Source organism: Pecten maximus, chromosome 4 (assembly GCF_902652985.1).
Source record: "Pecten maximus chromosome 4, xPecMax1.1, whole genome shotgun sequence".
NCBI classification, from domain to species: Eukaryota; Metazoa; Mollusca; class Bivalvia; order Pectinida; family Pectinidae; genus Pecten; species Pecten maximus.
The window spans coordinates 36189991-36216472 of NC_047018.1; the positions used below are offsets into that span (position 1 = coordinate 36189991).

Below are 26482 nucleotides of genomic sequence, written 5' to 3' on the forward strand. Positions count from 1 at the left end.
CCAGACATATCTGGTACGTGGCAAATGATTAATCAGGAGGTGGATTTAGCCTCGATTCAGTTGACCAATCTGAGCTAATGGATGATTCCCGTCACATTAATGTGATAGAATACTGTAAATGAACAAGTTTTGATGCAAAAATGGTTTGATTTGTATTGTTTAATGTCCTATCAACAGCTAATTGGTCATTTAAAGACAGTCTTCTGTGACAGATACATGTGTGTGGTGATCTTTGCCAGATACATGTGTGTTGTGATCTTTGCCAGATACATGTGTGTAGTGTATGTGTATATGTTTTGGGAGGATGTGGTATGTTTGTGTTTGCCTCCCTGTGATAGGGCAGAACTGATACAAACTTTATAGTGCTATCTCAATGAAATGTACTGCAGCTGTTGGTCTTTGTAAGAATTTAAGAACCAATCACATATAGGCTTAAATCATTTCAAAAACAAGATGATAAGGTGTTACACAATTCCATTAAATGTCTAGAATGTCAACTTCAGTCTATGTTTTAATTCAATTAAGTGTCTGGAATGTCGGCTTCAATCTATGTTTAGGCAAAAGATGTCATATATACTTTATATATACTCGAATTAAGTTTTCATTTCATATGAGATTTTATGAAGAAGTTTTTATTTTTGCAAGTCTTGGCAAGAAACATTTTTCACATAACTCAGAAAACATACCTCTTGATAGGGTGGGAAGTAAAAACGTGGAGGGCAAAATCAAATGGAGCTGCCCTGTTGTTGCATCTTGTACAATTTATGACGTAATGTCATTGTCCATATTATGACTTCACAACTTTAGCTTCCTTAAAAAAGGGGACATCATATCACAGTTGGCTTGAGCGAAACTCCAGCCATTTGGTTTATTTGGTTTGGTTTATTTTGTTTAACGTCCTATTAACAGCCAGGGTCATTTAAGGAAGTGCCAGGTTTGGAGGTGGAGGAAAGCCGGAGTACTACAGAGGTTCTCTGTCCATGGCTGGAGTACAGGTTACAAGTCTTGATAATGGGATTAACATGGGTGTCAAGATGTAGTCACAGGACAGTTATTAAAACTTCAGATACTGAGGTGGAAAGGTGCTCTCCTTGGGTTTGACATTTTCTTGTAGTATAAAACCTCTTTTTTTTTGGCATTTTCTTCTCAGCATGGCTGTGGCATTTTCTTCTCAGCATGCTATGACATTTTCTTCACAGCAAGGCTGCGGCATTTTCATACTGTTGTCACCCATCTTTAAACATATTCTGATGGATTTATTGACTCCAGGGAGCTCACTTAAAATAGACTAAAAACAAGTAAAAAGTACTAGTTAGATATAGAAAGGAATATGTCATAAAATGGTGTCTGTGAAAAAAGTTAACACTCAATGAAAAGTACACTGGACCAAAGAACAAAAAACCCTTTAGACAAGGAATTGTGTTCATATTATACAGATGTCTGGATTACAAAGGTTTATGTTTAAGTTAATGCTGTCTGGTCATTTATCATTTCAGATTATGTAGGTCATAGGTCACAAAATAAACAAATAATCAATTTCACAAGAGTTGTCATCATGTAACAAAAGGGATACAGAATCGGAGAGAGATAAACAGTGATTTTGATTTACATGCTACATATGTAGGGTTCCAGATTTTTGCTCATATACGGGTATGTACATGACGTCACAGAGAATACTATGCCCCGTTTCTGTTGCCATTTTACTTGATGTCTACGTATATCATTGCCCTTCTGTTTTATGCCAGGTTGAGAGTCTGTAGTCTGTCAGCATTTCTTTTAAATCACTACTAGTCCTGAACGACTGAATGGATTTTGATGAAATTTGGTCTTGAACATAATTGAGCAAAGAAGATCAAATAGAAAGTGTTGCTCCTCAGGGGCCGAAGGGATGGGATGCAATAAGTGGAATAGAGGTAAATCCTTTAAATCCCTACTAGTCCTGAGCTATTGAATGGATTTTGATCAAATTTTACCTGGAGCATCATTGGGCCATGGAGATCCAATGTTATATAAACGGACAGTCTGGTTTCCATTGGGCTGGAGGGGTGGGGTGCAATTAATGAAAAAAGGTTAAATCCCTACTAGTCCTGAGGTATTGAACGGATTTTGATCAAATTTGATCTGGAGCATCATTGGGTCATAGAGATCCAATGTTATATAAACAGAGAGTGTGGTTTCCATGGGGCCAGAGGGGTGGGTTGCAATAAATGAAAATAGGTTCAATCCCTACTAGTCCTGAGCTGGATTTTGATCAAATATGACCTGGAGCATTATTGGGGAAAGGAGACCCAATGTTGTTTACACAAAAGATGTGGCCCCCTTTGGGCCATAGGGCTACAGCATAATAGAAGAAATAGAGTCAATCCTTTTATCACGACTGGTTCTAGTAACATATCCAGCTAAAGTTTAAACAATGCGTTTGTGATCTTGTGATCTATAAGTGCAGGCCAAGATTATTTTGAAGTGTTGCTGTAACATTTCCATTACAATAATCTTTCAAAAATCTACACAAAAATGAATCCCAAATCATTAACATGTCAGTTTGAGATTTCCTGTGTAAGCTGGTTTTAAGAATTCCAGTGCCTCCTAAAGCCAAATCTAACAATCGGACATTTCCATGAAGATGTTTCAGAGTGTTGTGTTATTTGTGCACTATTTGAGAATGACGAGATTGGATTAACCTTGCAATTCAATGCACTGAAGTTGTCCAAAGGTTGATCGGGGCGGGGAAGTCATATTATTGTCATAGTGATTAACATTTGTAATGCCTTTATCTGTTGTAGATGATGAAGAAAACTCTCTGTTGGCTGGGAAATTTGAGGTAAGGGTGTAATCCACTATAGAATATTTAACATGTATTAATGACTCCTCCCCTTTCTGAGGTGATTGTGATACCAAATACAGTGTACCTTATTGACCTATAAATAGTCCATTTTTTAGTCGGAGCATATCCTTTACATTTCAACATACTTGAAAATTTAGAAACTACAGATTTTTAGTTTGGACAATGTGAATTGATGAAAAATCATAAGTAAAGTCAGGTTACAAAAGACATTTTAATAACTCCATATAGTATACATACTGTAATAAAATCAGTTCCTCTTGTAGTCATTTTTATGCCCCCACGATGAAAGGCGGGGGGGGGGGGGGGGGGGGGGGGATACCTGATGCAATGTAACGAGCTAATCTCAGGAACTGCCGATCTGATCCTCACCAAACTGTGTTTGGGTGTGTCTTGTGGTAGTGGGGGCACTACAGACATTTTCTAGTTTTGTATGTCACAGTATATATATCCAAAACCCAACTATGTTCCTTTTACCTTATTTCCATCCATTACCACTGGGCATTGTGTTTTTAAAACCCAAACAGTACTTGGTAAAACAAGGTAAGGGGAATGATGGCATTACAGACAATACCAATGTCCCCACATGGGACCAATCTACCTCAAATCAGTTCTTCCAAATGCAGACATTAAGTTTGTGATGTACAAGTTAATTGGGCTCGAGGGAAATAAAGTCTAGCAGTGTGTGTAACAAGACAGATTTATTCGCAGCGCTGTCACAGATGTAAATTTTAATTTTGGATATTGTCCTCCGTGTTGTACAGGAAATAATAGTGCATATGTCTGATGTCAATCTTTATTTAGTGTCAATTCCTTTCAATTTACAAGAAATTTTATGCCTTGAGGAAATTCATATGTTGTCTGAACTAACACCTTATTATGGCTAGACTATAAGACTTAAATTTACACTCACGCGTGGTGTATACTTTTGATTTTTAAAAAATCAGAGGTGTAATATTACTGCGTAACCATGGTAATTACTAGCCACAATATAATATTTGGCTACAGAGGATTTCTGTTTAGCTTTGTTGGTTGAACATGGTACCCTGTTAAGTCGGAAGTCACGGGTCTGATCCCGAGCAGAGGCATTGAAATGAATATAATCTATCATGCCCTCTGTTACAGCTGTGTATATTCTGTAAATATTTTGTATAAAAATATGTTCACACAGAAAGTTCCAATGAAGGATTTTCATGCTGAGATTCGAGCTTTCCGAGATGTTGAAGATTTCTTAAACAGGACCTTGCTCATCCTTGATCTCCCCACCACCGGGCTCACTCAGATTGTGGACACCATGCTCAACAAACTCCATAGTGTCAAAGAGATTGGAATGACCTTCACCTTGGAAGAGGCCAGGCTTGCCATTTTCACCCAGAATTCTGGTACGCTAGTTCCTGTTGACTGATAAGGTCAACCGTCTTGGACTCAATATTTTGTATTCCTTTTTAGGTCACCTGAGATAAAGTCTCAGTTGACCTATTGCGATCGCCTTTTGTCCGGCGTTGTCCGTTGTGCGTCGTCGGTCGTAAACAATTTACATTTTTAACTTCTTCTCAATTACCAACAGGCCCAGAGACCTGATATTGGGTCTGTAGCATGATGGAATGAAGGGCTACCAAAATTGTTCAAATGGATGACCTTGACCTACATTCAAGGTCACAGGGGTCAAATATGCTAAAATCTTTAAATGACTTCTTCTTGTTAACCAAAAGGCCCAGAGACTTTATATATAATATGCTAAAATATATCAAAGCTCAGGTGACAGTTAAGGCCCATTGGCCTCTTGTTATATTTTCAAAATAAGTTTGATCTTGTCCACATCTGTACCCTTTGAGATATTTTTTAGCCATACTCTGACATAATTCCATAAACTCTGCGAGTATTTGTTACATGTTTGTAAATATGCAGGATATATTATGCATGGATGATGTGTGTTTTATGCCAATTTTAGTTGACATAATGTATAACTTAAAGATAGTCTTTCTTTTGATATTCCTAAAAATATATTCTGTTTATTATAAGTGGAAACTATCCTAAAAATATATCTTATTCATAACAATTTTACTGGTTAGTGGAAAATGTCCTAAAATAGATATCTTATTTATTATACCCAGGTAAGTGGAAAACATCTTATTCATTATAAGTGGAATTTAAGATTTCTTCAGTGGTATGGGTTTTCTTCTTTTAGAGACATCAGTATTAATTTCAGCTCACAAGATACTCAGTTGATGGTTATGCCCCAGAGAAAGCTTGGACAGTGGTGATTCCAAAACTATGTAAATCTTAGATTAAGGTTTCCTGGGGATTTCCGATTGCGATCTTTTATTAACGTTATGTTATGTACTTCAAACAGTTCATCTACTCAGTCGAACCATTCAGGGCACAACTTTTAGTGAGGAGTGTGGCTTCCAAATTGACCAATCCTGGATCTGTATTTTGTAAGTATTTAGAAGCTGACATTTGTGTACAGAAACAACAGATTCTTGTGTTTCTAGTTTTGATATAATCGATAGCATTTACATATGCTAAGCAAGACGAGTCTTGTCTCAATGAATGACTATACAATCAGGAGATGGCATATATCTACATGTAGTGATACTTAAAGACACTTTTCTCCCACTACACTATAAATGGTACATATCTTCACTTACAATAGGTGATATCAGTTTCCAATTATACAACAGGTGTCCTCATTTACAAAATAGTGTGTGTTTCCATAAAATACAATATGAGTCTACACATATAGAAGATATCATGTGTCTCCACATGAACAAGAAAGCATATGTCTCAACTCATATATCGTAGGATGTGTTTTCATTGATACAAGATAACATGTGTCTCCACTCATACAAGATATCATGTGTCTCAACTCATACAAGATATCATGTGTCTCCACTCATACAAGATATCATGTGTCTCCACTCATACAAGATATCATGTGTCTCCACTCATACAAGATATCATGTGTCTCCACTCATACAAGATAACACGTGTCTCCACTCACAAGATAACATGTGTCCCCACTCATACAAGATATCATGTGTCTCCACTCATACAAGATAACATGTGTCTCCACTCATACAAGATATCATGTGTCTCAACTCATACAAGATATCATGTGTCTCCACTCATACAAGATATCATGTGTCTCCACTCATACAAGATAACATGTGTCTCCACTCATACAAGATATCATGTGTCTCAACTCATACAAGATATCATGTGTCTCCACTCATACAAGATATCATGTGTCTCAACTCATACAAGATATGTGTCTCCACTCATACAAGATATCATGTGTCTCCATTCATACAAGATATCATGTGTCTCCACTCATACAAGATAACATGTGTCTCCACTCATACAAGATAACATGTGTCTACACTCATACAAGATATCATGTGTCTCCACTCATACAAGATAATATGTGTCTCCACTCACAAGATAACATGTGTCCCCACTCATACAAGATATCATGTGTCTCCACTCATACAAGATAACATGTGTCTCCACTCATACAAGATATCATGTGTCTCCTTCATACAAGATAACATGTGTCTCCACTCATACAATTAACATGTGTCTACACTCATACAAGATATCATGTGTCTCCACTCATACAAGATAACATGTGTCTCCACTCATACAAGATAACATGTGTCTCCACTCATACAAGATAGGATGTGTCTCCACTCATACAAGATAACATGTATCTCCACTCATACAAGATAACATGTGTCTCCATTCATACAAGATAACATGTGTCTACACTCATACAAGATAACATGTGTCTCCAATCATACAAGATAACATGTGACTCCCCTCATACAAGATAACATGTGTATCCACTCATACAAGATATCATGTGTCTCCACTCATACAAGATAACATGTGTCTCCATTCATACAAGATAACATGTGTCTCCATTCATACAAGATATCATGTGTCTCCACCCATACAAGATATTATGTGTGTCCACTCATACAAGATATCATGTGTCTCCATTCATACAAGATAACATGTGTCTACACTCATACAAGATAACATGTGTCTCCATTCATACAAGATAACATGTGTCTCCAATCATACAAGATAACATGTGACTCCCCTCATACAAGATAACATGTGTATCCACTCATACAAGATATCATGTGTCTCCACTCATACAAGATAACATGTGTCTCCACTCATACAAGATAACATGTGTCTACACTCATACAAGATAACATGTGTCTCCACTCATACAAGATATCATGTGTCTCCACTCATACAAGATATCATGTGTCTCCACTCATACAAGATAACATGTGTCTACACTCATACAAGATAACATGTGTCTACACTCATACAAGATAACATGTGTCTCCACTCATACAAGATAACATGTGTCTCCACTCATACAAGATATCATGTGTCCCCACTCATACAAGATATCATGTGTCTCCACTCATACAAGATAACATGTGTCTCCCCTCATACAAGATATCATGTGTCTCCACTCATACAAGATAACATGTGTCTACACTCATACAAGATAACATGTGTCCCCACTCATACAAGATAACATGTGTCTCCACTCATACAAGATATCATGTGTCTCCACCCATACAAGATAAAATGTGTCTACATTCATACAAGATACCATGTGTCTCTGCTCATACAAGATAACATGTGTCTACACTCATACAAGATATCATGTGTCTCCCTCATACAAGATAACATGTGTCTCCCCTCATACAAGATAACATGTGTCTCCACTCATACAAGATAACATGTGTATCCACTCATACAAGATACCATGTGTCTCCCCTCATACAAGATAACATGTGTCTCCACTCATACAAGATAACATGTGTCTCCACTCATACAATATATCATGTGTCTCCACTCATACAAGATAACATGTGTCTCCACTCATACAAGATAATATGTGTCTCCACTCATACAAGATATCATGTGTATCCACTCTTACAAGATAACATGTGTTTCCACTCATACAAGATATCATGTGTCTCCACTCATACAAGATAGGATGTGTCTCCACTCATACAAGATATTATGTGTCCCCACTCATACAAGATATTATGTGTCCCCACTCATACAAGATATCATGTGTCTCCACTCATACAAGATATTATGTGTCCCCACTCATACAAGATATCATGTGTCTCCACTCATACAAGATGTGTCTCCTATACCACAGTATAGTATGTGTCTCCTCATATACAAGTTAACATGTATGTGTCTCCTATAATGCAGTATAGCATGTGTCTCCTCAGTCATATAGTCATATCCAAGAGAAGAATTGCTGTTATTAGAAGACCCAAATCCTGTGTTTGTTGCAGTTGTCATGACTGTCCTCAGGGCTCGCTTACAAAGAACCAGTGCTATGCTGAATGGTCTGGCCTCTTGATTAATAATTGATTCAAAAATACGAAAACTGTCAATAATCAGCAATAATTAACCAATTTTCTTGCAACTGTAGCCACTTGCACCTAATATTTGCCATGAAGGGTTGAAATATACAGCAATGTTATGTTCATTTTCTTTTAATAACCAACAGGAAAAATCTTTAAAATCTAAAAATAAATTAATTGGGAAAAATATATGTCTATTTGGCTACTAATGAATTCATATTTTGGAAAGGCGACATCTGGAGATATGTATGACACACGTCTAGTGTATTCAAGATTTCCAATGTAATCCAGCTTTAAGTCAAATCACTTTCGTTAGGGATAAAATGGCTAGATTATTGAGGCTGTGGCTTATCTACTGGATACAATATAAACCCTGCAGATTTATTACCTTTCTGATAGAGTAAGCGAGAACTAATAGTGTTTTACAGCTCTGACATCAATTCAAACTGAAGGAATTCACTCCAGGAACATAACTAAGGCTTTGATTCTATGGAATAAAAGTGCAGTTTCTCTGAAAAACACATCAGTTGACCTAGTATGTCTCAAGCAATCAATTGACATATATGTACAGGACTTTTTCTCACTGGTTTGGGAAAGTGCCTTTTTGTATCATTTTGGGAGAAAATTGGTGAATTGGGAAAGATTTTTTCAGGAGTAAACTGCAAACTTTAGAGAATTTAAATATGAAATAATTTCAATTGGGAATGGGGCCTATTAACGGCCCCAAAAAGTCCTCAGAAAAAGCCCTGTTGTCATTGAAATTCATGTATCCAGTGACACAACAATTTATGTACATTGAAATACATGTATCCAGTCACACAACAATCTATGTACATTGAAATACATGTATCCAGTCACACAACAATCTATGTACATTGAAATACATGTATCCAGTCACACAACAAGCTATGTACATTGAAATACATGTATCCAGTCACACAACAAGCTATGTACATTGAAATACATGTATCCAGTCACACAACAAGCTATGTACATTGAAATACATGTATCCAGTCACACAACAAGCTATGTACATAGAAATACATGTATCCAGTCACACAACAAGCTATGTACATAGAAATACATGTATCCAGTCACACAACAAGCTATGTACATTGAAATACATGTATCCAGTCACACAACAAGCTATGTACATAGAAATACATGTATCCAGTCACACAACAAGCTATGTACATAGAAATACATGTATCAAGTCACACAACAAGCTATGTACATAGAAATACATGTATCCAGTCACACAACAAGCTATGTACATAGAAATACATGTATCCAGTCACACAACAAGCTATGTACATTGAAATACATGTATCAAGTCACACAACAAGCTATGTACATAGAAATACATGTATCAAGTCACACAACAAGCTATGTACATAGAAATACATGTATCCAGTCACACAACAAGCTATGTACATTGAAATACATGTATCCAGTCACACAACAAGCTATGTACATTGAAATACATGTATCCAGTCCACAACAACTAGTACATTGAAATACATGTATCAAAGTACAACAACAAGCTATGTACATAGAAATACATGTATCCAGTCACACAACAAGTTATGTACATAGAAATACATGTATCCAGTCACACAACAAGTTATGTACATAGAAATACATGTATCCAGTCACACAACAAGCTATGTACATTGAAATACATGTATCCAGTCACACAACAAGCTATGTACATTGAAATACATGTATCCAGTCACACAACAAGCTATGTACATTGAAATACATGTATCCAGTCAAACAAGAAGCTATGTACATTGAAATACATGTATCCAGTCACACAACAAGCTATGTACATTGAAATACATGTATCCAGTCACACAACAAGCTATGTACATTGAAATACATGTATCCAGTCACACAACAAGCTATGTACATTGAAATACATGTATCCAGTACGTGACACAACAATCACACCTGGTCCAAACCACAAGGGAGCATATGCCCTGACGCAATGCTCATTGTCCGTTAACACATTCTTTTAATCAATACAAGTCCAAAACAACGAATGTACCGACAAATTCATTGTGTTGTTGAATAAACAAGTGTAAGCTGTACAAATCATTATTTTACGTTAAGTTTTATTTCCATCATCTGGCGACACAAAAGTGAAATAAATCGGCTCGCTTCATCAGCGAAACATTGAGTAATTTTTGCAGTAAACTCAACTTCTGAGAAATGACATTATTCCTCAAAAAGATGACTCCTCGAACAACAGGTTGATTGCATCACCTAATGACTTAATTAACTGATTATAATATTATCAAGAATCTGCTTTAAAAATTTAGAATTGGAATTATATAGACAAATCCCATCACCCTTGGCCTTGACTGTCGTAAAATGTTTATGACTCTCTGATCTCAGGCTGATCTACAACTCGTCTGCATCAAGTATCGCCATTTTAGTAGTAAATGTAATCAACATCGGTAAAATGCTTGAAGCTTATCAAACAAGAGCATATTATATTCAAACACATGAATGCCTCAGATACAAAAGGGACTGTGCATTGTAAACACAAACTGTTAATGTGAAATTTTCGTAAGGGGGGAGTTTACATTATAATTACTCGGAGTCCTTTCGATCGCGACAGTTTTGGTGCCATTTAAAAAGTCCACAATGGAATGATTTCAAAGTATAATACAAACAATCCAATACTACAGATTAGTAAGTTTACATTGATAAACATCATTGCATCCATCGTATGTCTGCACAGAGGTTTCCATGCAATAACTCAAGTTCCCTTGGGCTAATCAAACTTAAACTTCATGTAGATCATCCTCACCAAAAGTGCTGAAATATCCATGTGAGTGATGCAGGACTTTTGGGCCTCTTGTTTGACATGTGTCCCCAAACTGTGACATGTGACATTTGATATCTAACATTAGAAGATGACTTGTGTTTCCCAGAATTATCTCTGACTTGAACCTTCAGTAATATTAAAATAGCACCTGCTCCCATGGTCGGCATATTATATTATTAAGTGATAAAAATCTAAAGATAACTGTTCCTCTCATGTTGATGTTGTGGCTGCTTCACAGATTTATCTATTTCCTATGAATTATTAATGACTTCCTACAAAAGCGGAATTGATTTTGTAAGAAACTTACAGATATTCAAGATTGTAAAGGATGCTTAAGTACATTTGAGAATTTGAAGAGTAATTTTTCAATCTGTAACATTAATTGGGTCCTTCCTGATAGAGCAGTACTCAGTGGAGGAGTGGCTGTTTTCTGTGTAAGGGAATGGGGCCTCAGACCACAATTATACTTCCGGGTTGGTTGTTATCCACGGGCATCGAGGTTGGAAAAATCATTGAAATATCAGTGCCTGAACAAAACATTTGAATTCTCCAACATACAGATGATAATATGTGATTTTGTTTCTGTACAAATTTTATTTACATACTTACAATTTGATTATCTCTATGACAGATGTGAGCTACCTAACCTAACCAGACGCCATGTTGTGATATCCCGCCTACACCACCCAGCCAACCTGGGACCAACCAGTCAGGAGATTCAATTTGTCATCCTGGTCATGACTCCAACGAAAGAGGTAGGACCATCAAAGGAAGCCCTCCATTGTGGGTGAAACTTCATATTGATCAGTTTTCTATAAAAACATTGAAGGTCAAATGAGGTGTTTTGACCTTGCATGCCTTTTTAATTTGCCTCAGAGAGGTAAATTTCATATATCAAATCAGACTTACTGTTACCACCAGAAATTGTCTGATTAATTCTATACCACATGGGACACACAAACATGTTGTGTTTTGGTTATTGGGTACATGCCCACACAATATCTGATAATAACTTCATTACCTATACATTTATATACTTCTTCCGGTAGTACCATTGGGAAGTTTTGAAAATAAGACTGACTTTAATTATATTCTTTTCAGCTGCTTATTTTTGAGAGTCTTATATCAGGGTGTTTTAGCTTTAGGCCATGCAAGTATCTTCTAGAATATTTATATTTTGTACAAAAATCAGTGACCATTTCCAGTCTGGCTTTGTTCCTTGTTGTCCGTCGTTAGTTAATATTTTCACATTTTCAACTTCTCAAAAATCTTCAACCATTTTGATGAAATTGTGCAAAAACCTTCCTTGGCTGAAGGTCTACCAAACTTGTAAATTATATGATCCGTACCCATCAGGGGCCTCAAGGATGGGGCCAAAGGGGGTGAAACTGACTAATATTTCAAAAATCTTATTAAGGTTCTTAATGTGCTTATCAAAATTATAGATTTCATGGCCCCTAGGCTTGACATTCCCCCCTAGGAAGGGGCTGAATTTTACTATAGTTTACATAGGAAACTCACATGTTTTAACAAAATTTGTTTCATTTTCATTGGAAATTGGTTGGAATTGGTCAGTGCTAACATTTCTCAATGACATGTTATAAGAGAATGTGTCAAACTCAAGACCTTGCTATGGGGTCAAAAGTAGGTCAAAATAAAAATCTTCAATTGAATAATCGCATATGAAAGAACATGATCCGCTGAAACAGAATGTGCAAGTTTTATGATCTTCAGATGAAAAATGAGATACGGCACTTCAAAGTTTTTTTCTGCCAAAATTCAAAATCGGCAAAATGGCACATAAAAGATTTCTGCTCCTGTATCTTTACACGTACATGAAGGCTTGAGTTTTGGCACATCAATAGCATGTATGGCTGGCTACAAATGTTATGCTTATTGTTGACCTTGACCTTCATTCAAGTTCACAGGGGTCAAATGATGAAAAAATAATAATAAAAAAAAAAAAAAACAAGAATGGAAGTGAATAGAAAACAAAAAGATAACATAAGGTAAAAGCAACCATCCAATCAATGAATGAATGAGATCATTTCCTGGATGGAATTCCCATGTTTTTGTGTCAAATTGACCAAAATTTGAAAGATTTTCTCAAGAACCAGATTTAGTAGAATCAAATACTCTTCATGGATGAAAAGGTCTGAAGTATAGGAACTATTTAGAAATGCATTGTAAATACATCCAAGGTAGTTCCATGTTTAAGACTCAGGTGACATTAAGGCCCATGGGCCTCTTGTTATAGACTCTTATATGTCTTGGCCAGGGGACAGAACCTAAAGCCTTCCTCACATGGGTGAATGCTCAACTACTGGTCGAAAGTGAGGCAGTGTCAAAGGAGACATTAGGAAGAAAAGAGTTGTTAAGAAAGATCATATCCCAAATTTAGTCGCCTCTTACGATCATGCAATGGGGGCAGCAGGTACAATTCTAACGCCCTACCTGCAGGGCAGGCTTTTCCCAGCAAGGCAAAGCCATGACTTATTTTAGATATTGACTAAATTTGAAGATTTTACGAGACATTGACAAAGTTCTGTGTACTGAGGTTAATTTGTCTATACATTGACGGAGATATCCATCACTTCGTTGTTGTGGTACATTTTTAGAAAAGTACAAAGACAGCCTTGGAGACTGGACAGACATTCTCAACCCTGTTTCTGGATATGGACTTCCGACACCAGCTCTTAGAGGCCTCCACAGATACCGAATTCAAACAGTTACTGCAGAAAAAAACCAAGCTGCTGATAGAGCATCAAGGCCTGCCAGAGAATCGCAAGTCTCACCTTGTTCTTAACTCCACTCCATTTGATGATGACGATGATGAGGTACGTATTTATAATGATTCCTTGGTGGTCCGAATCTAAGACCAGATCTTGATGAATTGTAGTGACCTTTTCCGTTGATAGAATCTAAAACCAGAAAGCTGAATAGTTAAAATTTATTCTATTCCTAAAAGATTGGCGAAAAAAACTTGAAATTAACAACCTTTGCAATGTGTAAATTTGAATCTGATGTCTATTTTTTTTAAACAGAACACCCGAAGATGTAATATAGGTCATGGCTTATACAGCGATTTAAAACGCCGCCTACCTCACTACCTATCTGACTACAAAGATGGTGAGTACAAAATCTACCAAATATGTAGAACTGATAGGTAATAGATAATGTTAGTAGACTTCAGGCTTCAGGTCTATGGTACATCATTGCTTAGACTTTTGGTCTATGATACATCATTGTTTAGACTGTTGGTCTATGGTACATCATTGTTTAGACTATTGGTCTATGGTACATCATCATTTAGACTTTTAGTCTATGGTCATCAGGGTTTAGACTTTTTGTCTATGATACATCATTGTTTAGACTATTGGTCTATGGTACATCATTGTTTAGACTTTTGGTCTATGGTACATCATTGTTTAGACTATTGGTCTATGGTACATCATTGTTTAGACTATTGGTCTATGGTACATCATTGTTTAGACTTTTAATCTATGGTACATCATTGTTTAGACTGTTGGCCTATGGTACATCATTGTTTAGACTTTTTGTCTATGGTACATCATTGTTTAGACTTTTGGTCTATGGTACATAATTGTTTAGACTTTTGGTCTGTGGTACATCATTGTTTAGATTGTTGACCTAAGGTACATCATTGTTTAGACTTTTAATCTATGGTACATCATTGTTTAGACTGTTGGCCTATGGAACATCATTGTTTAGACTTTTGGTCTATAGTACATCATTGTTTAGACTGTTGGTCTATAGTACATCATTGTTTAGACTATTGGTCTATGGTACATCATTGTTTAGACTTTTAATCTATTGTACATCATTGTTTAGACTGTTGGCCTATGGTACATCATTGTTCAGACTTTTGGTCTATGGTACATAATTGTTTAGACTTTTGGTCTGTGGTACATCATTGTTTAGACTTTTGGTCTGTGGTACATCATTGTTTAGATTGTTGACCTAAGGTACATCATTGTTTAGACTTTTAATCTATGGTACATCATTGTTTAGACTGTTGGCCTATGGAACATCATTGTTTAGACTTTTGGTCTATAGTACATCATTGTTTAGACTGTTGGTCTATAGTACATCATTGTTTAGACTTTTAATCTATGGTACATCATTGTTTAGACTGTTGGCCTATGGAACATCATTGTTCAGACTTTTTGTCTATGGTACATCATTGTTCAGACTTTTTGTTTATGGTACATCATTGTTCAGACTTTTGGCCTGTGGTATATCAGTGTTTAGACTTTTGGCCTGTGGTATATCAGTGTTTAGACGTTTTGTCTATAGTTCATCATTGTTTAGACTTTTGGCCTGTAGTACATCAGTGTTTAGACTTTGTGTCTATGGAACATCATTGTTTAGACTTTTGGTCTATAGTACATCATTGTTTAGACTTTTGGTCTATAGTACATCATTGTTTAGACTTTTAATCTATGGTACATCATTGTTTAGACTGTTGGCCTATGGAACATCATTGTTCAGACTTTTTGTTTATGGTACATCATTGTTCAGACTTTTGGCCTGTGGTATATCAGTGTTTAGACTTTTGGCCTGTGGTATATCAGTGTTTAGACTTTTTGTCTATAGTACATCATTGTTTAGACTTTTGGTCTTTCGTACATCAGTGTTTAGACTTTTTGTCTATGGAACATCATTGTTTAGACTTTTGGCCTGTGGTATATCAGTGTTTAGACTTTTGGTCTATAGTACATCATTGTTTAGACTTTTGGTCTTTCGTACATCAGTGTTTAGACTTTTGGCCTGTGATTTATCAGTGTTTAGACTTTTGGCCTGTGATTTATCAGTGTTTAGTCTTTCTCAGTTTATGCAGTTTAACTATATGAGAATGTTGCGTGATACACATTTTATTTCTACGTTGGAATGTGCTGACTTATCAGCTAATTAGGACAGATGATGGATCAGCCATACACTAACAATAACAGTTCTGTGTTATGTCAATGTTAACAGAAATAAAATTGTCACATCCTGGAAGATTTTAAAACAATTAGCTGCTTGCCAAGTCATTTAAGTAAAAATCAATACAAACAAAATGTCATTGCCACATTAAATCATTTTTTTAATATAAATTATTTGAAAACAAGCTGAATTTTTTTCATGCATTTGGAGGTAATATAAGGCAAAACTGTTCCTTTGACAAGTACAACTGGAGAGTTGATATGATAGATGATGTTATAATAAACAACAAGATAGGAACCTCTGTAAGATGTTGACAGCCTTTAGGCTTGGGCCTGTAATACCAAGCATTGCAGATGGCTTCAGTGCTAGCTGTGATTGTTTGATATGAAGGGACATCTATTGAAGAAATAACAATGTTAAAGTCTTTTAAATCCTCTGTCAGCTGAGAAATGTCAGTATCGATTCTGAGTTCATTTAGATGCCTTTGAAGACTCCTGTGTGTATTTGAGGATATATCTCGCAGACAAAATGGATTTACAATAGCGCCAACAACTTTATTATTGATTTCACATGATTTCCAATTCATGAAAAGTTTAGAAATATTTTATACACTAGATTTTAGCCACTTTCTATCTAACTGGAGGGGACTAATAGAATCTTTCACCCCCTTGGGTATGGTATTAGGGAATCTCAACCCGAGGGGAAGGTTCTTAAGTTTCCAAACACGAGGCTTGCAGAGTGTTGGCAGCCTAAGTATCTTCCCCCGAGGGTTGACACTCCCCTGTCTCACTTCCATGGGGGTGAATGATTATTTTTCTCTTACCATGTTTACCCGCTTATGTATCTAATATTGACGTTACATCAATGCAAGGAAATGTTGATGTGATTGATGTGATTGATGTGATTGATGTGATTGATGCGATTTATGCGATTGATGCGATTGATGCGATTGATGTGATTGATGTGATCTAGGGTGAGACAAGAAAATCTCACACCTGCAAAGTTTATAACTTACCCTCATTAGTTAGTACACCTGTCATATTTTCAGCCTACTTCCTGATTATGATGGATCTTTTAAATCACTTTTTATCTGTAGTCTATCCTTCACTCATGACTGTAACAATTCTTATATCTGAAGGATGTTTATAGGATTTAAGGGACATGTTCAGTAAGATCAAGGTTACGCATGCCACATTTTGAGACTGTACCAGATATCCATTGTACCAGATATTCAAGATGGCCGCCAGTGGCCATTTTGTATCACTCTTCCTCAAGAACTTTTAAAGTTACCTTCTTGAAAATTGTAATATGTTCATTATGGATCATATTTGTGCATGTCACATTTTGTGACTTGATTAGATATTCAAAATTGCCGACAGCCACCATTAGTAGTTTGTTATTTTAAGTATTTTAAGATACCCCTTTTTGACACGAAACAATTTCAAACACCAGAAAATAGATTTTGGTTTAATCAAAATAGCATGAATGCCAGTACAAAAGATCATTAGAGAAAACTTGAACTATAATAGATACAGATTTGACAATGGTGTTTTGTGTAGGCAACTCCTCTAGTCACATATATATTAACAACAGATCTTGGGAGGGGTTAAAGACCCAAGATGAGGATGTTCATATACATGTATAGGTATTTCTATCCTTTCTTTCAAATTTGAATTTATCATGCTGAACCTTCTTGTAATGGTTTCTCCTTCAGAAGAAACACACAACAAAGAAAATTGGTTTAGGCTGCAGACACAATATGAGAATGCTCATATCATCACAACCATCGCCATCATTGTATATTTCTGATATACTCCTAACTCACCACTTTTATGTTTACTAAAGCTACTTGTCACACAAACTGGTCAATTCCACGTCACATAAACTGGTCCATTCCTCATCACATAAACTGGTCCATTCCTTGTCACATAAACTGGTCCATTTCTCGTCCCTCTAACTGTTCCATTCCTCGTCACACTAACTGGTCCATTCCTCGTCACACTAACTGGTCCATTCTTCATCACATAAACTGGTCCATTCCTTGTCACATAAACTGGTCCATTCCTCTTCACACTAACTGGTCAATTCCTCGTCACACAAACAGGTCCATTCCTCGTCACACTAACTGGTCCATTCCTCGTCACATAAACTGGTCCATTCCTCGTCACACAAACTGGTCCATTACTCGTCACACTAACTGGTCCATTCCTCGTCACACAAACTGGTCCATTCCTCGTCACACTTACTGGTCCATTCCTCGTCACACAAACTGGTCCATTCCTCCTCACACTAACTGGTCCATTCCTCGTCACACTGAATGGTCCATTCCTAGTCACACTAACTGGTCCATTCCTCGTCACATAAACTGGTCCATTCCTCGTCACACAAACAGGTCCATTCCTTGTCACACTAACTGGTCAATTCCTTGTCACACTAACTGGTCCATTCTTCGTCACATAAACTGGTCCATTCATCGTCACATAAACTAGTCCATTCCTCGTCACACAAACTGGTCCATTCCTCGTCACACTAACTGGTCAATTCCTCGTCACACAAACTGATCCATTCCTCGTCACACAAACGGGTCCATTCCTTGTCACACTAACTGGTCCATTCCTCATCACACTAACTGGTCCATTTCTCGTCACACTAACTGGTCCAATCCTCATCACACTAACTGGTCCATTTCTCGTCACACAAACAGGTCCATTCCTCGTCACATAAACCGGTCCATTCCTCGTCACACAAACAGGTTCATTCCTCGTCACACAAACAGGTCCATTTCTCGTCACACAAACAGGTCCATTCCTCGTCACATAAACCGGTCCATTCCTCGTCACAGTTACTGGTCCATTCCTCTTCACACTAACTGGTCCATTCCTCATCACACTAACTGGTCCATTTCTCGTCACATAAACTGGTCCATTCCTCATCACACTAACTGGTCCATTCCTCGTCACACTAACTGGTCCATTCCTCGTCACACTAACTGGTCCATTCCTCGTCATACAAACAGGTCCATTCCTCATCACACTAACTGGTCAATTTCTCATCACACTAACTGGTCCATTCCTCGTCACACTAACTGGTCCATTCCTCGTCATACAAACAGGTCCATTCCTCATCACACTAACTGGTCAATTTCTCATTACACTAACTGGTCCAATCCTTGTCATATAAACTGGTCCATTCCATGAGCTCTGTTTGTTCTAAAATTGCAGATTATGAAATGTTAAACAATCCAAATGGCTGTAAAATCTTGTCATATTCCTTGATAAAATGAGGAAGCCGTTAATTATTATTAACAGAAACTTTACCAACTACATACTCTACAATAAGAAAAACACAATTTGACTACAATAAGAAAAACACAATTTGACTACAATAAGAAAAACACAATTTGACTACAATAAGAATAACACAATTTGACTACAATAAGAATAACACAATTTGACTACAATAACAATAACACAATTTGACTACAATAACAATAACACAATTTGACTACAATAAGAATAACACAATTTGACTACAATAAGAATAACACAATTTGACTACAATAAGAAAAACACAATTTGACTACAATAAGAATAACACAATTTGACTACAATAAGAATAACACAATTTGACTACAATAAGAATAACACAATTTTACTACAATAAGAATAACACAATTTTACTACAATAAGAAAAACACAATTTTACTACAATAAGAATAACACAATTTGACTACAATAAGAATAACACAATTTGACTACAATAAGAATAACACAATTTGACTACAATAAGAATAACACAATTTGACTACAATAAGAATAACACAATTTGACTACAATAAGAATAACACAATTTGACTACAATAAGAATAACATAATTTGACTACAATAAGAATAACACAATTTGACTACAATTAGAAAAACACAATTTGACTACAATAAGAATAACACAATTTGACTACAATAAGAATAACACAATTTGACTACAATAAGAATAACATAATTTGACTACAATAAGAATAACACAATTTGACTACAATTAGAAAAACACAATTTGACTACAATAAGAATAACACAATTTGACTACAATAAGAATAACACAATTTGACTACAATAAGAATAACACAATTTGACTACAATAAGAAAAACACAATTTGAGCGAAGTTGATTGATATTAATATTTGGCCGAGAACATTCAGCATTGTCATTCCTTTCACCATGCCTTACTGGCTCAGCAGACTCCAGACAAATATCAACTGCAGTTCCTCTTTTCTTTATTTTGTCACATTTTAAACAACACAATTTACCTCCACTCTCTAAAATCTTGGATTCTGTTACTCAGTGTAACAGAAGGGGGGACTTCACACAGCAATACTCTCACAATGCCTAGTAATGATACAAAAATGTGCAACTTTACAAAAACCTAGGTTTATACATCATCTATATTGCTATTGGAGTAGTCTGGCATAGTACATCGGGCTCAACAATTATTGTTCACTCGATAATATTCTCGCTATTTCACCCAAGTTTACCAAACTAATAGACGTTTGAAAGGCTCAATTACACATGAAAATTCCATTTTGATTTCCACTTTATTCCGAATCATGGCCCTTTGAATGGACATGTAGACTTCAAGTTGTCTACAAAGGAAGATACAATCTAGAATGAAAGATATCCCATTCTCCTTTTATAGCAAGATAATATTACTTCAGTCCTTCGTGATGTAACCCATAGAGGTAAGAATGTATGGACATTAACTGTCAGTGCAGTATGATGGCCAGTCAAATGTCTATTTCTCACAGGACTGACACTCTCTCATACAGACATGAGAAAAATGGATGAACAGGTATTTATTAGAGATTGATGTAAGAATGATTGCCTGTGTTTGAGATTTTGTTAGGAGTAATCCAGTACACTGTTCTCACATTGTGTCAGGCCAGCCCTATATCAAAGAAATGAAGTTCATTTGGATGTGATGAAAAGTTAAATAGATATATAAATCAATTTTGTTTTGAAATAAACCTACAATATCTTTGTCATTAATTACAGGATCTGAGAAACGATAAATCTTTGTCATTAATTAAGGGATCTGAGAAGCGATAAATCTTTGTCATTAATTAAGGGATCTGAGAAGCGATAAATCTTTGTCATTAATTAAGAGATCTGAGAAACGATAAATCTTTGTCATTAATTAAGGGATCTGAGAAGCGATAAATCTTTGTCATTAATTAAGAGATCTGAGAAACGATAAATCTTTGTCATTAATTAAGGGATCTGAGAAGCGATAAATCTTTGTCATTAATTAAGGGATCTGAGAAGCGATAAATCTTTGTCATTAATTAAGGGATCTGAGAAGCGATAAAGTTTTATAAGTCTAAGGTTAATGACAATAATTACACTAATGATATAGTCAAGAGATGAGCCCTGGGGGCCAATCCTTAAACTTCATCCCAGAGTAGATCAATAATGTACATGCACTTTTGTATTCCATCTTATCCCATAGCAATATAAATGGTAATCAACTTTTTATTTGCCTGTGTAATATTTTTTGCATATGTCACTATTGTCATAATTACCCTGGAGCATTTTTCATTGGACACACCAGTTAGAAATCCATTGTGACATCATAATATGGACAATAACATATGACTTGTGAATTGCTCAACTAAATGGCTGTTTCCATCTGATTAAACCCTCCACATTTCTACTTTAAAACATGTCAAAACCTAGGTTTTCTGAGTTATGTCATAAAAGCATTTTTAATTAATTTTTTTTTCTGTTTGTATGAGATCTTATGAAACTCACCTCAAAGTTTTAATTATTTGTTTGCCAAGATTTGCAAATACATGTATAAAATCTTCTAAGACTTGTTTTGTAATATCTAATATGGAATAAAAAATAATTTATATCTTGAATTGTCTTCTACATGTCTTTAAACATTAGTTATTAGGTGGTGGGCTGTTCAAATTAGAAATCATCCTTGGTCTGTTATCTATTACTAAACAATTCATCCTTTTAATTGTATTTCCTCAAAATCTATGTGTTAGTCTTTTGGGCCTTTGATGTGTATGTATAATTTTGAGAACCCAATTTTGAAAACAAGATGGCTGACACACTGCCATATTGGATTTCGAAACCGTAAATATTGTTGTCTTAATTTTTCGAAAAGTACAGAGATGAATCTTTTACCACAGGTAGGTTTTCTTGGTCTCTAGTTGTACGTGATTAATAGAATCTTACATTGGCCTGTACTGTGGACATGGACATCATAACCCGAGTGTAAGAGTTTGAGGGGGACCAAGGTGGCCGAGTGGTTAAGGTGTCCTGACACTTTATCACTAGCCCTTCACCTCTGGGTTGCGAGTTTGAAACCTACGTGGGGCAGTTGCCAGGTACTGACCATAGGCCAGTGTTTTTTCTCGTTAAACAAAACAAACCAAACCAAAGTTAGAGTTGGGCAGGCCAGCATGAGGCTTGCAAACATTTACTTGAATTAGGGGATGGGTTTATCGAAAGACAATGGAATATCATTATCAGCATTTTACTGAACGGCACAAGACATGGGTGGGATTATCAGCAGGCATGAGGATATATAATACTGTGTTTAAGTCTGTAAGTAAAGCAATTTCTGATTTAAACTGATGTGGTCAGGATTCTGCGCTACTATTAACTTAAAATTCCGTTTTTGTTTTGAGCTTCACATCCCAATTATGATATTTAATTTTGATTATAGTTCTGATTTTTAGCACCAAGCTAAAAGTGAAGGTCAGTCGTTAAATTTCAAATGTTCAAATTTGTACCGGAAAAACTCCTGGAGCGGTAGAACTGTAGTGAAGGGGAACCCATATATGGTGATCACACTTCAGCATTAAATGTTAAATGTTAAATCTGTTGTACTGTTGTATGAGTTACGACCAAGAAGGGTTTACGACCACGAAGAGTTTACGGTCAGTATAACTAACAGTGACAGGCTAGGCTGAGCACTTCAGTGGCCAGTATTACAACCATCAACAGCTCCAAGGTTTGGACCAGACAGCAGTAACTTCTGATTAAGATTTAATTCCTTGTCCTATTCAGGGAGTTGGTTGGTCAGTTGTAATCTATACTTAGTTGATGCGAGTTACAAATATAGAAACTTATTTCGGTATGACAATGATCCATTTTCTACCATTGTACTTTAATACCTAGGAAACAATGGACGCATCTCCCCATCTCCGTATCTAGATTTTTTTTCAAGACATAATGGCTGTCTCTGTCTTTTGCAATTGAAATGTAAATGATAGGTTTATGGCATTGTACATTAACAGCAAGTACATTTATGTTTCCGACAATTCTGAAAATCATTTTCTTCTCAGTATTTAAGATAAGAGGAAAGCAGACCCAAACACCTACGATAGTTGAAATGAATGGTTATTTAGAAGGAAAACAAATCACAACAATTATGAAATAAACTAAAATAATCATCAGTCTTTTTGGGCAGCATGGAATAAAATTATCAGATTGTCTATAAGTGGTACCACATTTACCAAACAATGCATTATAAACATATATGCTATCATTGTAACTGGATTTTATCATGGTTAGATCTATATAACTTTATATAATTCAATACATGTATATACATCAATTTATGATATTTGTATATACATTGTAATAATTTTTAAAATTATATACACAGAGATTTTTCTGTCATTAGCTACTAATTACTATTGACATTCGAAAATTATCACCTTACATCTACTCTGCTAACAGGTATGTTTCAATCACTCATTGTCCAAGTGAGGGTTGCTAACAGGTATGTTTCAATCACTCATTGTCCAAGTGAGGGTTGCAGGCCCCCTGGGCCTCTTGTCTGTTTCCACTTGTTATGTTAACAAGGAAGTTAAGGATACTGTATTCCTGCAGATTATAGGTTTGTGTAATATATTAACCGTTGTTTAAACCTACATTAGCCATAGATTAAGAGTGATGTTAACAAACCTTTCCCCACATCCTTTTTCATCTGTGTTTCTTTCGGCCAGGACCATGCACTAGCTAACTCGGGAAAAGTGATTATGTAGATGAAATTGACACAATTATCTATCGGTCTTACATATAACAGTTGGTCAAGATTGATGATGATGCTGAGCACATGTTACCTTGGAACACTTCCTGAATTCTGATTAGATAATGTCTGCTGTATAATTACATCATTTATTGAAGTGCTTTCACTTGATAATTGGGTGTGTATGTTGGAATTAATCAAATGTTTTTGAAATGAGACAAAGTCATGGATATTTGTTTGGGCTATGTGTCTCGTCGTTGATGGATTGCTGATTTAATTGAGAGACATAGTAATAGATATTTAATTGGGTGATGTGTCTCATTGTTGAACTTCCATTTACATGTATTTATCCAGATTTTTTGTTTCAAAATAATAAGAAAAATGAAACCATTAATATCAATTAAATAAAGCCGGCCTCAAACTAGGAATGTCAATTGTATACAGAAGTTTTCATTACAACACCAGGAGAATATTGTAGTACATGTACTTAAATATAATGTATTGTGAGAAAGGAAGATGTTTTATAAGACATTTATAAAAAAAAAAAAATTGAAATATCAAGTACACGGCAACATATTCAGAATAAAAATCATACAGATATCTTGTAAATTTGGATAGAAATAATCCTAAAAGTTAAATGCTGAGATGATACTCTATTAATCACGGAAACTTTTATTATTTTTGCAGGTATAATTGGCCACAAGACCCCCCACAAAGTTCTATCCACAGTGTTCTTCCTGTATTTCGCCTGTGTCCTTCCCAACATCGCATTTGGTATGCTGAACAACAACAACACTCATGGAGCCATAGGTAAGGTTAACACTGAGTCAACAACACTCATGGAGCCATAGGTAAGGTTAACACTGAGTCAACAACACTCATGGAGCCATAGGTAAGGTCAACACTGAGTCAACAACACTCATGGAGCCATAGGTAAGGTCAACACTGAGTCAACAACACCCATGGAGCTATAGGTAAGGGCAACACCGAGTCAACAACACTCATGGAGCCATAGGTAAGGTTAACACTGAGTCAACAACACTCATGGAGCCATAGGTAAGGTCAACACTGAGTCAACAACACTCATGGAGCCATAGGTAAGGTCAACACTGAGTCAACAACACTCGTGGAGCCATAGGTAAGGTTAACACTGAGTCAACAACACTCATGGAGTCATAGGTAAGGTAAACACTGAGTCAATAACAACAACACTCATGAAGTCATAGGTAAGGTCAACACTGAGTCAATAACAACAACACTCATGGAGCCATAGGTAAGGTCAACACCGAGTCAACAACACTCATGGAGCCATAGGTAAGGTTAACACTGAGTCAACAACACTCATGGAGCCATAGGTAAGGTCAACACTGAGTCAACAACACTCATGGAGCCATAGGTAAGGTTAACACTGAATCAACAACAACACTCATGAAGCCATAGGTAAGGTCAACACTGAGTCAACAACACTCATGGAGCCATAGGTAAGGTTAACACTGAGTCAACAACACTCATGGAGCCATAGGTAAGGTCAACACTGAGTCAACAACACTCATGGAGCCATAGGTACGGTTAACACTGAGTCAACAACACTCATGGAGCCATAGGTAAGGTTAACACTGAGTCAACAACACTCATGGAGCCATAGGTAAGGTCAACACTGAGTCAACAACACTCATGGAGCCATAGGTAAGGTTAACACTGAGTCAACAACACTCATGGAGCCATAGGTAAGGTTAACACTGAGTCAACAACACTCATGGAGCCATAGGTAAGGTTAACACTGTCAATAACACTCATGGAGCCATAGGTAAGGTTAACACTGAGTCAACAACACTCATGGAGCCATAGGTAAGGTTAACACTGAGTCAACAACACTCATGGAGCCATAGGTAAGGTCAACACTGAGTCAACAACAACACTCATGGAGCCATAGGTAAGGTTAACACTGAGTCAACAACACTCATGGGGCCATAGGTAAGGTTAACACTGAGTCAACAACACTCATGGAGTCATAGGTAAGGTCACGCTGAGTCAACAACAACACTCATGGAGCCATAGGTAAGGTTAACACAGAGTCAATAACACTCATGGAGCCATAGGTAAGGTTAACACTGAGTCAACAACACTCATGGAGCCATAGGTAAGGTTAACACTGAGTCAACAACACTCATGGAGTCATAGGTAAGGTTAACACTGAGTCAACAACACTCGTGGAGCCATAGGTAAGGTTAACACTGAGTCAACAACACTCGTGGAGCCATAGGTAAGGTCAACACTGAGTCAACAACACTCATGGAGCCATAGGTAAGGTTAACACTGAGTCAACAACACTCATGGGGCCATAGGTAAGGTTAACACTGAGTCAACAACAAAAATACAGATTATTAGTAACTTACTTAA

The 26482-nt window shown here is 36.3% G+C and overlaps 1 protein-coding gene across 1 annotated transcript in view; it reads left to right on the forward strand.

Moving 5' to 3' along the window:
* The first annotated feature begins 4001 nt into the window (after positions 1-4001).
* The window catches only part of LOC117325973 (sodium bicarbonate transporter-like protein 11), a 37536-nt gene continuing 15055 nt past the window's right edge, over positions 4002-26482 (forward strand). The window contains exons 1-6 of the mRNA XM_033882513.1: positions 4002-4224; positions 5196-5280; positions 11727-11850; positions 13714-13932; positions 14140-14224; positions 24770-24892. Coding sequence (XP_033738404.1) covers positions 4002-4224; positions 5196-5280; positions 11727-11850; positions 13714-13932; positions 14140-14224; positions 24770-24892 — 859 coding nt within the window. The remainder of the gene's footprint in view (positions 4225-5195; positions 5281-11726; positions 11851-13713; positions 13933-14139; positions 14225-24769; positions 24893-26482) is intronic.